The sequence below is a fragment of the Lycorma delicatula genome, chromosome 9 (genome assembly GCF_047948215.1).
Source record: "Lycorma delicatula isolate Av1 chromosome 9, ASM4794821v1, whole genome shotgun sequence".
Classification (NCBI taxonomy): Eukaryota; Metazoa; Arthropoda; class Insecta; order Hemiptera; family Fulgoridae; genus Lycorma; species Lycorma delicatula.
The window spans coordinates 55,633,263-55,652,509 of NC_134463.1; the positions used below are offsets into that span (position 1 = coordinate 55,633,263).

The window sequence follows — 19,247 nt, forward strand, 5'->3', positions numbered from 1 at the left end:
CTAGGACACCTGTATATATACATATATACAGGTATATATATATATATATATATATATATACCTGTATATATATATGTATACATATATATAAACCACACACAAATACACACACACCCAAAAAATTAATAAAACAAAATTATCATGCCATCCATTGTTGTTATCAATGTTAAGATTATATTATTAGTTTAAATAATCAGAATTTTAGACAATCTGAATTTAAACAATCAAACAAATGTTAAAAGTTTTGTATTTAAATTGTTTTATAATTATAATTAAAAATGTTTAAAATAATAAAGAATATTTTCTGATAATTAGTGTCAGTAACCCAATTACTCATTACTATCATTACACCATTAATCATTCAATATTAATCCTCTATATGATAGAGTCTAAACAAAAATGGGTGGACTTTAAGACTGGGTACTGATGATTTAAACATTTCTTAAAAAATTTAATTTAAAACAATTAACTTTTTTGTTAATGAATTTCATTAAAAATTTAAATGACAACCTTACGCGTTAAAATTAGATTTAAAAAAAATTAATACAAAACAACATAAATTATTTTTTATAACAAAAAATTGTAAAAACATTAGAATTAAATTTTTAAATGAGAATCTGTAAAAACAGAAATTATGAATTTTTTATAATGTTAATGTAAACTTTGAATTAAATTATTATTTATATGGTGAAAATAGTGATAAAATTGAACAAGTAAGCTGGGCAAAAATAAAGTATCAAACACATAGGTTAGTGAATACAGAAGAGTTTTTTTCAGTCACAGTCCTTGCAGATATAAGTATAGGGAAAGGACAAAATCCTGGGTTAATTTCGTTCCTTGCAAAAAATATACACAATACCTCTTGTAGACTGCAGCTATAATAAAGTTCTACATCTATATTTACACAAAAGTTACATGAAATAAAACATCTTACTTGAAAAAAATAGATTCAATGTACTGAAATAAATAAATAACAAACACCAAGTAAGATATATCCAAAATGAATAAAATTATAATGAGGTAAAGTCACAGCCGATGAGATTAGCACAACACATTTTGTAATAAGTAAAATGAAATTGTTGCAACCACTGCTTTGGCAGTAAAAGGGTTAAGAATCAGTCTTTTATCTTAAAGACCCTAAAAAAAAAAAAAAAACACCACTAACATAAATATAACATCTAAAACAAAATTAAATGTAAACTAAACATTGGCAACTTCAAAAAAGAAAAAACTCTTTGGTTTCTGTTATCATTTAAAACTAATGATGATAAATATATATATATATATATATACATATACTTTTTTTAAAAAACAAAATAATAAATAAACTATAAATAATCATCACGCAATGTCCAATAACCTTTAGAATCAGGAGCTCGATAAAAAATGCAGATTTTTGATAATAAAGCTTTAAATACAGGTGATTTACCGATAGGTAAACGATCTTTGAATTCAGATATTAATTTATCAGTGGTAGTCGTACCACCTTGACCTGAAACAAAGTCACGCATATCACGAAGCAATTCAACTTCACCATCTTCAATACTTCCATCAAGATTTCTATGTTTAATTTTTTGCAGAAGCGAATTAGAACTTACTGTACCCTCACTGGAGCCTGGTTTTGATACCTTGCCATTGAATTTTATCCTGAAATATATTACAAAAAAAAAGAATTATTTAAAAAACTAAAATGAATGAATACATTCATTCAATGAATGAATACAACAACAATTTACACTAAGAATAACATAATTACAAAATGTTATATGCTAATATAATGTAGTTTAAACAAACAGAAGTAAACATTAAAACAACTTATGTAATGAAAAGGTAAGTAATTTTTAAGCTTTTAATATTTTTGGCAAAAGAGATTCTAGTTCAAAAAGTATAATACAAGGCTGCCCACAATCAGTATATGATATACTTTCAAACTGGACACCAGGTTTGATATTCATTAGCTTTATTTGCCTGAGGAAACTACAAGAACAACTGATAAGTCAAAATGCTGTTATTTTAAAAAGGAAAAGGATGACTTTAACCCAACAGAATTTCAACCATTAGGCTTATTGTCAGATCACTAAACCATTGTACAAAGTATTTCCTGAAAAGGTACTCCTAGATCACATCGAGGAGGCTCAACAGTTCCCCCTGCAACTTCAGGATGTATCTCACAAGGACTGGTATGCAGTTGTACAACCTAAAATTAAAAAAGTAATATTCTTGATCAAGAAAGCAATTTCTAGGAGAAGGGATCTGTCTGTAGAGAAGCCGAAACAAGAAACAAAGAACTCCATCCGAAAGTTGACATTCATCCTACCCTTAATATCAAAGAAGATCCAGAAATTTGCTGCACAAAATGTGAGCAGCCTATTAATCATCAACAATTCTACATCGATAAAATTAAATACAAACTGCAAGAAAATCTTCTTTTCCTTCAGAAATTAAAGAGCTACATTAAGAACTCAGTCTTCCTAAAGTAAGAATTATGTGATGTGCATCTAATTAATTTAAGAACATTCAGTGTCACATCCAACTGGATGGGACAAAAAAAAATTTTTTTCACCTGACTCCTAATTTTTTTTTAGTGTTAATTCATAAAAGACATTTTTCTATTGCTTCAAAAATTTCCTCATACATAAGATAAATAGAAAAGTTTTATAGTCCTAGTAGTTAAATGCAACATAAAAATGTTAAATTAATTTATTTCTACTTGCTTGAGATTAGTAGGAAAAAAATTAGAAATAGTAGTCAACATAGTAAAGAAAAAGAAAGAGCATAGTAAAGAATAAGAGCAAGTACAACAGACTCAAAGGAAAGAAAACCAAACTAATAAATTGTATTAAAGTAGTCAAGTTGCTGAATTTTCATTCAACAGCTGGTTTCTAATTCAACGGTTCAAGTTCTAATGGTTTTATTTATTTTTATTGACTAGTCATACATATAAACTGGTTTTTAAACCTATTGAAAATATGTAAATAATATAGATATTCTTTATATCATTTACTTCAAATTTTTAGATTTAATTCATTATACTATGTACAATAAATTATACATGTAAATACTAGTATTTTTAATTTTTGCTAAGTGGATGCAAGCTACAACTGCCAACCATTTCCTTACATTCCATGACAATTTTCACTTATTATCTTTGAAGATTTAAAATCATCGTTCAGATGTATTTAGCTATTTTATTTTAATTTAAATGTTTATGTTTAGGTATAAATTTCTAATTCATTTATTCACTATTTTTTCATTCTTTAGATGGTATCCATGTAAATATGCTTGCATCACTGACATACATGATATTGTACAAATACAAACGTACGTTAGTTCTAAAACCAGCAGGAATCAATATTTTATTGTATCTCGATTAGCAATATTAACACATTACTTATCCAATAGTTTTTTAAAAATAAAATTAGAAAATAAACTTTTTATTTAAGACAAACGATACAATATTTTAACCATAGAATTTTTGTTTATAAATAAAATTTTCTATAGAATATCACTGTTATTTTATTACAATCTATGTGGAAAGAAATTTTTATGATTTTGGATATACAATCACATAATATTAACATCAGCATATTCAAAAACATTCATTGATCATTGATTATACATAAAAAATACCATTAAACTTCAAAATTATTTACTTTCTAAATACAGAAAAAGTAAGTTATCTTAAAAATGTATTTTTTAATATTATTCTGAGAATCGAAAAATATTCTGAATTGACATAAATAAGTATATATTTACAAAAATAAATGTAGTTATTTTTCCAAAGTAGTGCAAATAAAAACTGAAACGCAGTTCTACTATTAGGCTAAAGCATCGTGGCCCCCTTAGGGAAAGACACCTGCCTTGTGATGATTCTGGTCCCCACACTACTACCCCTTCTGTTCCTAGCTCTTATGGGCTTTACTGGAAGTCGACTTTTAGACCCTATAACCTGACAACACATCATAGTCATCAATTTGGATTAAGGGAAATCCACTTAACAATCTGCATACTTCTCACATCAGGAAAAATACCATGCGTGTAATTTCCATCAGATGATTCAGTTCACTTGACCTGTTATAAATACACCCAGAGATAAGCTGGCATACCTTATTGGCATAACAATATAACTAGCGGTCAGTTGCAAGGATATTAATGGACTTATTACCAGAAATAACAAGGACTGTCTATCAAGACAGGTATAGGTATCAAATAACAATAAGAGATGTTGGGATCTCAACAAAATATTCCTATAACATTTGTACTTCATTCTATCAGCCCAGACAGATGCAGCATATAGCCTTATATTGAGCACGCAATTGGGGTAAACTGCTCTCTGAACACCGAAAAAAGCATTACAAATCTTTCTGGCAGTATACTGAAAGTGGACCTTGAATTGAAGATTCTCATCAAGGATAATACCTAGATATATCTGCAGCAAGACATACCTAATTTGATGATCTGTCACTGATACATGAGGTCGTCACGTAACAGCCAGTCTACCATTAAGCAACAACGTTGCTCTTTCTGGGCTAAACACAATCTTATGTTGCAAACTCCACAATTGGAGCATCTTGCAAGTCTGGACTGCCCTCTATCTCATTCCTCAAATATCATTTAACCAGAAAAAGCCCATCATCAACTGGGTAACCATCCATAAAAGAATCGAATTCAATAACCCAGAGCAGGGGTCTTAAAACATTACCCTGTGGACAACGTTAAAGAGAATCTTTAATATTTCTGAGAATCCATCTCAAAGAAAAACATCTCAGTTGCTGAAATAACTATATAACTCATTCAGCTAATTCTGCATACAATCACACTTCTGCAGCTGCAGAATACAAAAAGATACCTAAGGCATACTCACTCACTAGAGCAAACATGCTCATAACCTTAATAGTAGAATCTTCTGTGTCCCTGGCTGTGTAAAAATCATAATGATTAGCCATCAACAATTTTCTACAATTCAATCTATCATTAATATGAAGATATAAAACTTTCTCAAAAAACTTTCCAGTAACTGACAGGAGTCAGCCAACACAAATTCTGACAGAACAGACAAGGAGCTCCACCGTAATTCCATCAAAACCTTTATTTCTACCAGAACTGCAAATTACCTGATGTATCTCTCTCTGTCTCTGTAATTTCCACAGAGTAAAAGCTTTGTAAAACATCAGAGGATAAAGCAGCAACTTTCTCACGGGTAAGTTAAAGTAATGAACATAAAGCAAAAAATAATATTATTTAAAAAAGAGACAATACATGACAAGCTTAATCAATTTAATCCAGAATAATCTCAGCTGCATTAAAATGCAATGTGATTTTTTTAAGTATCTGAATAAGTGTAGTGTTTTTATGGGTGAAATACACACAACAAGAAAACAAGGAAGAAAAATAAGTTCCTACAAAAAAAATCTAGAAAATCAAGTAGATTGATAAAGACTGAAATGATTTTAGAATGAAATTTGAGAAAATGTAAATTAAGAGCAGAAACTAATTAAAAAAAGGAGAATTTTGTGTGTCTAAGTTTATTTAACTTAAAGAAAGTTATGTTTTTGTTAAAGAAAGTTATGTTGAAGGCAAAAGTTGTCAGGAGAAACAAAAATTAAAATATTGAGAAATAAGAGAAAATAATTAAACTGCTAAGCAACAAAACTTCTACTGTTACATCAATTCCATCCTTAACCACAAATATTAATTCTGAAAGATTAATATCTTTTAATATAACTAAGAACAGTCTGTATTTCTCTGTTCTCCTTTTGTATCAGTGTATTATTATTTTTTAAGTTAAAAGTTAATAAACTCACAAAGTATAATTTGAAATACAGCAGCTATCAACTTATGTTTAGCTGGATGTTTCTAATACCACATTAAAAAATGAATTTCAAAAACGTATAAGCTTTACAAAGTTATTCAAGATTAGATGTGTAATGGAACTGCAACTAATAATAAATCATTATTTAATTTGCAATTAAACAAGTAGAAAAATAAAAAAACCTTGAAATACATACTTAGATCTTTTCAAAAAGCCGTTACTTCCAGTAAAAGTAGGAAGACCAGATGTAGCACGATTACAATCACGTCTTGAGTCCTTTAAAGCAGCAACTGCTTTACTCGCCACTTTGTCAGCTTCACCTTCAACTAATGCATAATCAGCAGGACCACCTTCCATTATTGTATCATGTTTCATGGCAGTTTGAAGACCTAAAAAGTAATACATTTATTTATTTACTTGAATGGTATTTCACTTAAATAGAGACATACGACCATCCCAGATGAAATGGATCAATAAGTTACCATCTGTGTGTAACCTTTGTTTATGTAGCAGATAATTTAATTATTTGTGCACTACCAGAGTAGAATGGAGTATATTGTTAATTAGAATTTAATGCAGAATTGTGGTTAGAAAATGTTATGCAGTTGACGACATTACAACGTGACTGGTCCGGCCTCAACTCAAACTGTCTGGATGAGAAGGCAAGCCTTCTCTTTAATTCCCCTTAATACTCATGAATTTTATATTTTAAGTAAAATAGGAGGCCAAATTTTACTTGTTAGGAACCTTACCTATTAGTTGCTACTTTTGCAACTCCTGATCAGTCCCGAAGGCAGAATCACCATCCTACTGATCATCGAAGAAGTAATTATCCAGCTGACTACTTGGAAAAGGAAGGGAATATCCTTCCTCTTCCTTTTCCTTCTGGAGAGACAAAATTCTGATTGAGAACAGTATTGGTGCTTGTCCCCTTTAAAGTACTCTCCTCCTCTATTTACACACTTCCCAGTTTGTTGGAAAAAAATAAACGTCCAGTCAATGTTCTATCTGTCATTCAGTCATCGAACCAAGAACAAACTTTGCTGCGATTCAATCCATACTCGATTTTTCAGTCAAAATGTCATGGCATGATTCAATTGAGATTCTAACCACTTCTGCAAATTCTCTGACAATCAAGTGGCAATTTGTATGCACCAGATCGTTGATTTTCTGAACATGAGTGCCATCAGTTGAAGTAAAAGTCCTTCCTGGTCGAGGGTCATCTTCAATTGACTGATGACGACTTTTAAATTGTGAAAACCATTTGTAACATTGCGTATGACCCAGAGCATCATATCTTTTAAGTTTTTTTTGAAAGTTGAAACATTTCTGTGAAAGTTTTTTCTCAGCTTCACATAAAATTTTACTTTGTTCTCCCAAAAATCACTACTAACACTTAAACACATTGCACTCAAATAACAATAACACAAAAACTAAATGTGATATCAACAATCCAAGAACATGTGGTTATAAAGGAGATTATGCAGAACACAATGCTACCAACCACACACCACACTAAATATCTTCATTGGCGCATACTTAAAAATGTTCAGTTATTTTCTGAACAGACCTTGTATATCACAAAGAAAGGGCTTGTCTAAGTGCTATATCTTATAAACCAATTAATGAAAAAAATTAAATGTTTTATCACATTAAAACTTATCTGCATTAATGTTGTGAGTAGCAATGCATATGAAGAAATCCTGTAGAAATTATATGGAACTTGTCACACTAGAAATACCTGGTTCTCATACTCTTTTCCTGGTAGTGAAATTATAATAATTACTTTTTTAAATTATAAAAATATAAGTGTTTAGTATACTTAAGAACACAACACAAGCTTTACCACCTGTTTAAGTATTCAAAATTATTTTCTCTGATTTTCAAATGTGATGGTCATTAAAAAAATTGCTTTACTTTTATCTTTTTTAAGATAAAAGTACTTTTATTCAATTACTTTTATTGAATTAAACCATGAATTTAATATCTCTAAACTAAGTTTCATAATATTAATTAGAAGGATTGAAAAAGAATGATGAATGAAAGAAAGAAGTACTTCCATTAAAACTTGTCAATCTATTGGAAAAAAATATAATAGTTTTATCTAAGTGTACAATACAGTACAAGCTCTGTAGAGCTGTTCTGCTATCTGGCGCTTTATAAACCAGAACACCAGTGATTCAAATCAGTCGATATGCAATGTTGGAATAATACTACTCATAAGCACAAGATAATTTTGTTTGAATTTGTTAAAATTTGAGTAGGTGTTACATATGGCACATTGCATTTTCTCTTATTTACTTAACACAGACCAAGCAATAATATAAAAAAGGTTATAGGACTTTCCCATCATGTAGATTTTTCTGGTGCATGGCATACACAGACAACTTAATTTAAAATATTTATAATTTTATTTAAATATAATATATTTTGTTTATCTAATTCAATGATTTTAACTAAAGCACATGTGCATACCGTATATTGTTAGTTCAGGTGTGGTGGTACTAGGGATCACTTTAAATATTCATTTATATAATTCTACCGCTCACCTGTGATGTCACAACATACCAGACAACTACAACAGCTGTATGTCAATGCTACACTACCGCTCCTTGTGGGGAGAGGGGGTACTATTAATGCAGTATATCCAATAGTTTATTTAGAACATTTTTTGAGGCGAGGGTGCGATTTTACAAAAATATTTTTGCAAATATTATTTTTTAATTGTTAAATTGCCTAAGAAAAATAAGACCTTAATTAAGCGAAATCTCAAGATTACCTTGCTGTACAGTCTTACCCCCTTGACCTTTTAAGTTGAAAATTAATGGCATCAATGCCCCACATATAGAAAGTAATCTGACAAAGTTTGGTAAAAATCAGTCCAGTAGTTCTGGAGATGAGGAATGCAACACCAAACACACACACACACACACCATGTACATACGAACATCTGGAAATCCTTCCATCCGGTTTTTTGGGTTCCTTAGGTGTCAAAACATCAAGATCTGATGAAAACTGCATGTGCCCAAATTAAACCGATTACAATACTTTCCCTTCTTAAGTTATAGCTCTACTATAACGCTAGATGGGAAAGTAAAAATTATAATAAAAACTGCAGGCAAACAGAAAAATCATATACAAACTTGCTATTTGAAATTTTTCATTTTTAACACAGGTCAACAAAAAAAATAATAATAATTTGGAACTGAGATAAAAGTAGGTGAATTAGAATGATTTATTATGAAGAATCTTAAAAGAAATCTGTTTTACTTCATAACCCTCTGATTTTTAGTCATGACCCTTTAAAATACCGAGAAACTTTTTAAACAATAGAATACAGAAATAATAGTAACAATCAAATTAAAATTTGTTTCTTTATTTTAGCAACACTTATGTTTATCTTAATTTCTTTTTTCTTATTTTCCTTTTGTGTTCAGTGAAGTCTTCTCTTTTTATCATCCAGCAGTAATCGCTCCATAGATTCATCCCATCTGCTTTGATAACGTTGTTCCATCTACAATATATCTTGGTGGAACCTTTCTCCTTGTTCGTCGCTGATGTCACCCAAGTTTAAAAGGAAAAAGTCCAAATGAGAATATAAAAAATGAATTTTCATTGACATTATGCAGCCTAAATTTTTGTAGTAGTTCACTAAGAGTTGAGTTTTAAGAGTTTAAGAAAACCAGTAACGTGATCTTTGAATGACTTCTATGCTGCTAGTTCTTTAGGATTCAGTTTGCTGTCAAATATATTTTCAAAAATTAATTTTCTTATTTGTGGCCTAATGAATATTCCTTCTTTTAATTTGGCTTCACTTAATTGTGGAAAAACCTCAGCTAAATATTTAAAGGTGTTTCCATCTTTATCTAATGCTTTTATAAAATTCTTCATCATTGCTAGTTTTATGTGTAGAGGTGGTAAAATAATACGATCTACTTCAACAAGGGGAATATTGGCAACATTTTCCTTTCCTGGGGTCAACTGATCTCTTTTTGACTAGTCTTTAACTATGTAGTATTTATCTGTAGGCCTACCTATCCCAGAAACTCATATATTTTGTAAAGTCATTTTGGAGACCAAGAAGAAAGCCTTATTACTTTCAGGTCAGCAATGATTCACCATGAGTGTTTATCAAACTTAATAGCTTTTAAAATTTTTGACATATTTTCATATGTTTCTTTCATTCCTACAGTATGTGCAACCGGTCTAGAAGAAAACTTATTCAAGTCATGCAACAACAATATGCTCTTTAAGCTTCTTTATGATGAATCTATAAATAAGCGCCAATCGTGAATAGACATTCATATGTCCATATTCAATGTCCAGTTCAGACATTAGCCCCACTAACATCATAACAGGAACAAATTAAACCATCTCTTCTAATGTATTTCAGTGAATTTTCATTTCAATTTCTATATACTGAAATTTTACTATCCTTGTTTAATAAATTCCATTCTTTAAGATATGAACTACTAACGAGTTCTGCATGTTGTTTTGACAAATGAAAGTCATGAAACAACAGAGGTTGCTCAGTTCTGCTTGTGCGATGTGAGGTCAGTATTTGATTTTTCTGGAATGTAATTAATATCTATTGAAGTTGAAGATTCAACAGTTCAGCCTTCTAGTTCCAAGAAGTTGGAGCGATCGTAATCAGTAAATCAACACCATGAAGTACTGGTCTAATAGCTGAATGAACATGAGTATGCAATACTGTTTTTATTGTTTGAATTGAAACCAGTAAAATTTGTTAAGCAAAAATAGCAGTCATCATAATGGTTAGCAGGTTCTTGCCAAATCATATGCCAAAAGGCAAATGCTCTTTTTTTCTCTTTTAATCACTGGGTTGGTTTAATGTAGCACTTGCATGCTACATGAGGAGTCCAAGATTTATCTTGTTCTCCAAAGGGACAGTCAAAATAATGTTTGTAAGCAGCTTTCAACAGATACTGGTTTTCGTTGACTTTTCATGGTGAATTCTCCGCAAAAGTAACAAAAAATATTTGGAGCATTTTTACAAGCCCGATTTTTATTCATTGTAAAATTCAAAATGTTTTAATGAATGAAAGTAAACTAAAATATTACAGTATTACAAAAATACTTATTTAATTATACAAATAATTAAGTTTTAATTTATAGATACTTAATTACTTAAAATACTTCATATAATTCTTTCACCATGGAGTGCAATAAAACACAGCACGAAACACACACAACTTAATAAATCTTAATGTTCAGTAAAATAATACCAAAAGCTCCATCATAAAAATCTGAGGTATGTCAAAAATTTTGAAATCCGTTACCACAACTAAAGAACACAGCAAGTCATACCAAGTTCATACTGAAGAAAATTTCATCATGTTGAATTACTCATTCTTTGACTCACTTGACATGTCTGGCTTCGACATGAAATGAGATTATTTGACTATTATGTATCAAATATAGGTCTACAGCATGCATTACAATATAAATAAGATGTGAATAAATAAACCCAGACATATTAACTTATTTGTATTGTTTGTTCCATGATAATGAAAAAAAATAAATTTAAGGGGTTGTAACTTAAGAATGGTACGTGATGGGTTGTTTCTGAATACATATTCAGATTCAGCATATAAAATACTGCATCAAAAACCTACTCAATTCTCAATTCCAAATTTTATGTTGATGAGTGTAATTTATGAATGAAAAAATGCTAAATAAAAAATATTAAAATTGCTAAAAAAAAATTTAAATAAAAATAAACATACCAGATTTATCAAATAATTTCTTCAGAACGTATTCATCTTGCGTAGCAATACTTTTAACTTCTTCATTTTCATCGGTCGCTTTCGTCGAGGCAGTACGTTGCTTTAATAAATGCGGTACTGTTTCACCTTCAAATTTAGCAAATTTATTATGCTTCTTATCTTTCCTCTTTTTATGCCTGTGTTGTTTATCTTTTAAATCATTTTTATCTAACACGCTATTATGTTTTCCATAACTGGATGTTGCATCATCAGCTTCTTTGTTACTGCTGGCAAAATCTGATTTTTCTGAATCTTTTTCTGTTTTTTTTTCAGTACACATAATAGAACATCTGCTTTCAACAGAATCATTTTCTAAACTAATGCAATTATTATTACTACTCTGGTTTTTAAAATCTTTAGAACAATTGTTATTCGTCAGATCAGAACTACTTAAGATTTCTAACTTATTCATGGAATCATCAATAGTAATGTTAATTCTATCATCAGGATCATTAGATTTTGATGTATTTTTTTCTACGTCACTATCTATTTCATTCGGTGCTTTCTCATTATTAATTAATGAATTTGAAGTTACTGTACAATTACCTTCAATTTTTTTACCGATATTCATACTTAATTTTTGAGCAAGTTTTTTCATAAGTTCAATTTTTTTCTTTGAAAATGTCACATTCGGTTTTTCTGCTTCACTTTTTGGTTCCATAAATTTTTGTTTTTTATGAATATGATATGACTTACTTGGATCTAATTTTACCTATAATAGATAAAAACCTTTATTAATGAGTTTCTTAATTAAAAGAAAAAGAATTATGTTAATATGCATACGCAATCATAAATTATTAAATAGTATACTACTTATTACTAATGGTTAATATAATGATCACATAAAATTTTCATTTGAAAACAGTACAATACAATAAATAGTAAATGGTCCAAATAAACAAAAAAGTACTTTTCAACGGGAAATTTCCTTTAATGATTCATTTTTTATTTGCAACAGTATATAATTAAAACTTTTAAAAATCATCGTTATTCAATGATTTAAATGAGATTTAAAATAAAATCTCTTATTTCTTTATTCTTACTCCAGTTTAATCTAATTATGAGTACTAAAGGTAAATATTTACAATAAAACATTGTATAATTTTCATAAAATGCATTATCTACTTTCTAAGTGCGCCAAAATACTTGGTTTTATAATTAAACTGGATGTACAACACCTGAAAACAGTTAAGAAGTTACCATGATTAGTTTTTTCTCAAAATATTTGTTAGAGATATCATAAAACTAGCCTAGACAGGTTTGGACTCTCTCTTTCTATTTGGCCTCCGGAACCACTGCAAGGTACAACTTCAGAGGATGAATGAGGATATGTATGAATGTAAATGAAGTGTAGTCTTGTACAGTCTCATGTCGACCATTCCTGAGATGTGTGGTCAATTGAAACCCAACCATCAAAGAACACCGGTATCCACAATCTAGTATTCAAATCTGTATAAAAGTAGTTACTTTTAGTAAATGCCTTTACTACTATTTGTAGTATACTATTTGAATGTTAGAACTTTCGACTTTGAAATCAGCTGATTTGTGGTGATGAGTGAATTACTAGACCAACCCAGTGGATTAAAGACAAGTTTGGAATAATTAAGTTCAGATTTCTGCTATATTTAATCACTAATTCCTATACCTTCTATATTGTACAAGAAAAGGCACTTCCACATGACTTAGAAAGTTGGAATTTGACTATTAAGATTGTCCTTAACTGGATAGATGGCTATAATAAAAAAAAATAGTTTGAAGGGAAGAAACGTAAATGAAGGGTTTGCAAAATTAAAAACTCCTTAGAATGAATCTTTATTTTCATGATCCAAAATCAAAGTGTTTTTTAACTTATAAATCAAGATTTATTTATATGAAATAAGAAGCCACATCCTGGATAAAAGATGTACTGGAAGAGTAAATTTTATAAAATAGAAAAGAAGTTGTTTTTTTTTTTGTTAAATCATCTGGCAATAACACAGCACTACATTAATTACTTGATTGAACTACTTATTTATATTTAACTTATTTCACATATTAACAGTGTGATTGTAGAACATGACCTTACCTAAATCAAGATTGTAGCTTGATTATCCCCGTTTCAGTGGGGTTCTATTAGTGTTATTGGAAATATCATTCATTTGTTTATCCCTGTAAAACTATCATTTGAAAAGGCTGCTGTGACAGAAAATCCTGCTAACTGTGAAGTGCATGCTATCAACTGTTTTCTGTGTGCAAATAACTTGTCAGTTCTGAAATTCATCGTGAACTTTGAGCAGTATATGGAGGGAATATCATGAGTGACAGTGTGGTAAGACAATGGTGTTGTATGTTTTGTGAAGGTCAAACAAACATTCAGTGAAAAAATTGGTTGACCTTAAATTGTCACAGATAAACTTGTTGCCAGTGTCGATGTGAAAATTCTAGAAAATTTTTGATTCATGATAACCAAATTTATCTGAATTTTTTCCTCGCATATCGCAAACAGTGTTGTATGAAATCATAACTGATAGGTTAGGATTCCCTACCACTCCTCATAAAATCTTATCTATTCTAAACAAAATTTCCCAAGGATGATTACCTATCAGCTTAAATGGACCATGTGGGTCTATCTACGAAATTTATCAACAATTGCTTATCAAAAATTACTGAGACAAATTTCACAGCTGTAAACTAAAAGCTTGATTTTATCTCTGAATTATAGGATTCTTATGCATCTGAAAGAGAAAAATTATTGTTTTAGTTGATAAATTAAAAATATTTATAATCTTTATGCAATCTGAAGACTATTGCACAACCAAATTAACTACTTTTAAGTTTATCTTCACATATTTTTAAGTGGTAATTCTGTGCTTGTATTATATAACTAAATTTATTAAGTTCAGTTCTTACAAATGTTGTTTTGTTTTATTTTTAATTAACTTTTCTAATTTTAATTTTTTAATGAGTAAAATCCGGTAATAATAGTCAAAATAATATAAATAACAATGCAATTAATTCAGTGAAGACAAATACCTCTGAATTAGTCCCAGCAAATATAGCTGACGTTTCAGTGCTGCCTTCAGTATTAGTTTCTTTAAGAGTAAACAATTCAAATAAATCATTCGATTTGAAGAAACGTCTTTGTCTGGGATCTTTCAAAACCTTGTTAGTTAAAAATTGTTTGAAAATCTGTCGATGATACATCTACGAAAAGAAAATAATAATTTTTACAATATATAAACTATGCAACTAGTTGTTCAGTAAAAAAAATATATAAATAAGTAATTTTAATGTCATTTATATAAACGAGTGAATGCTTTTGAACTCACAAAATTTATCTTCAACTTAAAATATTATATAACCTCATCACTTGCAAACCCTAAATACATTAACTGATCACAGATGTGGAGTGATTATTTTGACAAAATCCCTTTTTATTTTAAATTAATTATTTGAACTTAGTTAATAGGATCAATTTTCTGATATTTAGTTTGTACATTTTAAAAATTGATATTAAACATTTTAATTCTTAGCCTGATGATTCCTCTCCTTGACAAATACAATAAATTCCAATTTCAGAGTCTTTAAAGAACTTATAGTCTGGCTAATGAAAAATTCCCAAGTTTGAAGTGTTATGTAAAGAATATTGTGAAAGAAAGAAAATATTATATAAGTAAACTTATAATACTTCACATAATTTTATTATTAACCTTTTAACTTTCAGATCATAAGCAAGTTATGTTAACAAGTGACATGTCTCGTATAATTTTAACTACTAATTTTAAAATTTATTTTCTTACAAAACTAAACGTTTTAATTCAGAAATTCCATTTAATAGACTAATCTTTATTATAGAATACTAGTAAAAAACTTCTGTTTTTTTTTTTTTAATCTAACAATGAAATTTATTTTATACAAATAATATTACTTAGCTAAGTTGAATGTTAAAGTTATTTTCTACTGTACAACTATATTTGTAAGCCCTAAAAATCAAAGAAACTGAATGGGACCCTTGTTTAAAATATCAATTTTTTAAAATGTTTTTTAAAATGAATTTTCAAGTTCGAAAATTCAGCTGTATTTAGTATTAATGTATTAAAAAATGGGATCCCTTGCCAGCCAACTAAAGAATTTTTTAACTTTCTTATAAAAATGTTATATGATGTAGTTGTAGAGCAAAGGGGTCAGTCAAATGGAACTCAAATTATTTTAGTAAAAGTTATTATTTTTATTTTTGTAATTATACTTTAAAGTATAATTTTAATTATAATTTTGATTATATAGTTTGATTTTGATTGATAATCTGATTTTTATTAAATATTTTTAAATTTCTTAGCTTCATTCTTTTACCTCTAGTTGATGTGTTTTGGAACCAGTCCATTGTCAGAACTTATTGTATATTCCATTTTGATAATTTTTTGCAATTGTATTCTAGAGACTGAATAGTTACATCACTAATATTTAGTAACTTTAGGGTTTATGTGAAATAAAAATAAAAACCTGGAAAGTTATGTAAACCTCTGCGGGGTTTTTCTATGTTTTATGGAGAATGGAAAATAAAGTCCTACAAAATCTGATGTGGACATCACATGACTTCTTTGTACAAATAAATGAAATGATGATCAACTCTGACTAGGAAAGAATACTGTCATATAATATCAGAGGAGTAATAAACTAAAAGATAGAAATTTTTGCAATTTATTAAAGATTGGGCCTCAGTGTATATGTTGTTCTTGTGAGGATCTATTTTTCAGTCACTTTGTAGTTAACTTTAATGTAGATAAAATTAAACAGAAATTCCAGAATAATTAAATAAAATTGAACAGAAATTAAACTAGAAAATCCAAAAATAATACGATTCTAAATTATAAACTTCAATTAATATTAAATTATCAATGTTTCACCAAATCAATTATATATACACACTAGCGGACCCGACAGACGTTGTCCTGACGTGGCATTGTTCTGTAATAAATGCACAATACATAAATATAAGTAACTTATTTAAGTTAAAATTAGCAGGAATGTGAACAAAATTTCATTAATATGACTATTGGTATGACTATTATCAGTTTGTGATTGTTGTATTATTGTAATGGGTTTATTGATTAATTATGTGTAGTATGGTTAATATTTATTTTCACTAAATGTTGAGATACCTGACGAAAATCGAAACGTCGTAAAATTAATAATTAATGTAATTAATAAATTTTGGTACTTATGTATTAACGCCACCGCAGCTACAGCTTTATTTAAAAACAAAGTAGTCAATCGGATTTCGGTGGAAAATGGGCCGATATAGAGTTTAACATAGATTCAAAACAGTCTCTTTATTTATTTATTTTATAAATATAATTTAACCAAACTTAACCTACGCTCACTAACATTGACTAATTAACAGGAGTGTTTTGATTATTTAAATAATAAATAATTGCAATAATTACTGAATTTATTAAATAAATACTCAAAAAATTATGGTATTAATTAGTCAAGGTTAGCGAGTGTAGGTTAAGTTTGGTTAAATTATATTTATAAAATAAATAAATATAAATAACCATTTATTAAAATTAATAGACTGTTCATTTTCCACCGAAATCCGATTGACTACTTTGTTTTTAAATAAAGCTGTAGCTGCGGTGGCGTTAATACGTAAGTGCCTAAATTTTCATCCACGTTACTTCTAATTTTCACTTAAGATCATTTTATAAAAGTACCTCCTGCATTTTTTTTTAAATTTAATAATTTTGAAGTTTCATAACCATGTGATAGCTTAATTAATCAATTAATAAAAGATTAAAGCACTGTAAAAAAAGCAACGTTGTTAAAATTTTAGTAGAAACTTTTATCATTTTTCTCATTCTTTATTTTAACATCTATTTTATCAAATTTTAGATAATTGTAAATTAAAAACAATTTTAGAAAATTTTGTATAAAATTAAACCGCTACAAAAATTATAACTTCAATTTTTTAAATATACTTTAAACTATAATTATTATACGTAAATTATATTTTAATTTTATAAATGTTATAATTTATTTTACAAACTGACATTTTTATTTTCAAAGAGCCGTTCAATACTTCATAAGTTGCATAGAATCAAATGAGAACTGACAATTTAAATTTGTAGGTTAAATTGATTGTTATTGAATGCAGGTGCATACATCATTAAAATTCATGAAAAATCATGTAAAATACTCACATCAATACTGCATCTTACAAATTTGCACAATGTATATTTTTTAATTACACTTTAAAACGTTATGTAAATAAATAATATTCTCAATAAGCGCGCAATTCTAGCAGACTCACAATGCTTTGCTATTGCTAGATTTGAGTATACATACAAATTAAATGAACACAATTGAAAGTTTCATAAAACCTTAAAAACAATGAACATTAGGAACTTCACAAAATTTAACCTTTCACTTTATAAAAGTCAGAAAGTAAATAAATCCAAATGGCAAAACAACAGCACTACCTATCGGATTTAATTCAAACTCTTCTCTAAACACAGTAAACTGTTAAAAATACGGATTTTAATGTAATAACAACATTAAGCTATGACGCAAGTAACTGATATGCGAAAAAGCAACAAAATAAAAAAATTTCCTAGAATCCGATCGCACCACCAACTACCGGTCCTGACTGATATGTCAAAAATTAAAAAAAATTCTAAAACGCGATCGCAGCGCTGCCTACCGGATTTAATTGTGAACCTTAACCGTCGCAACAACCTTAACCTTAACCTAAACAACAACACATAAATAAATTAATTAATTAAAAAAACATTTTCTATCGGATCAGATTGTGAATCTAAACCATTCTCGAATCAACTTAATCACACACAAAATTTCATCAAAATCAGTCCAGCCGTTTAGGAGAAATTCAGTAACATACACACGCACAGAAGAAATATATATATATATATATATATATATATATATATATATATATATATATATGATATGTAATAATGCCTATTAAATTACATATATATATTTTTAAAAGGACATAAAATTTTATTTCACTAATAACTTTGGTTTTATTATTATTGAATAATTATTTATTGTAATTTTTTTTACAATCATGGATTAATAAATATTAATAAATCAATATATTTAAATTAAAAAAAAGGAGATGAAGTCTGATTTAAACCAATGTGCCTTCCCCTTCACTAAGATCCAAATATTTTATTTGACTACAACTCTGGAACCAATGAAAATAAGTACCATTTATGATACATTGTTGAAAACCTCTCAGTGAGGGCTTATTACTGTAGTTAAAAAGATGCAAAATTCAATTTTTCTTTGGATTTTATGCTTTTTTGGACACTTTTGATTCAGTCAATTGGAATCAAAAGAGGAAGTGCACAACTAGATGTTACAACAGTCCTAAATCCAAAATTTTAGCATCCTACAGCTAATTGGTTTTGAGTTATGCAAGACTCATATGTACAGACATCACGCTAAAACTAGTCAAAATGGATTGAGCGATGGTCAAAATGGATATTTCCGCTGAAATCTGAAAACCAAAATTTTTCCCGATCATAATACTTCCTTTACTTCGCACAAGGAAGTAAAAAAAGTGTCAAACATCATTGTTTTCTTAATTTTTTATACCAACATAAACATGATTCTAGTTATTTATAGAAATTCTTTTTAAAAAATCT

The 19,247-nt window shown here is 28.5% G+C and overlaps 1 protein-coding gene across 1 annotated transcript in view; it reads right to left on the reverse strand.

Moving 5' to 3' along the window:
- Positions 1–1,328: 1,328 nt before the first annotated feature.
- Positions 1,329–19,247, reverse strand: part of LOC142330657 (DNA excision repair protein ERCC-6-like) — a 52,536-nt gene continuing 34,617 nt past the window's right edge. Inside the window, exons 15-18 of the mRNA XM_075376101.1 lie at positions 14,611–14,781; positions 11,560–12,310; positions 6,009–6,201; positions 1,329–1,647 (exon numbers count right to left, since the gene is read on the reverse strand). Coding sequence (XP_075232216.1) covers positions 1,329–1,647; positions 6,009–6,201; positions 11,560–12,310; positions 14,611–14,781 — 1,434 coding nt within the window. The remainder of the gene's footprint in view (positions 1,648–6,008; positions 6,202–11,559; positions 12,311–14,610; positions 14,782–19,247) is intronic.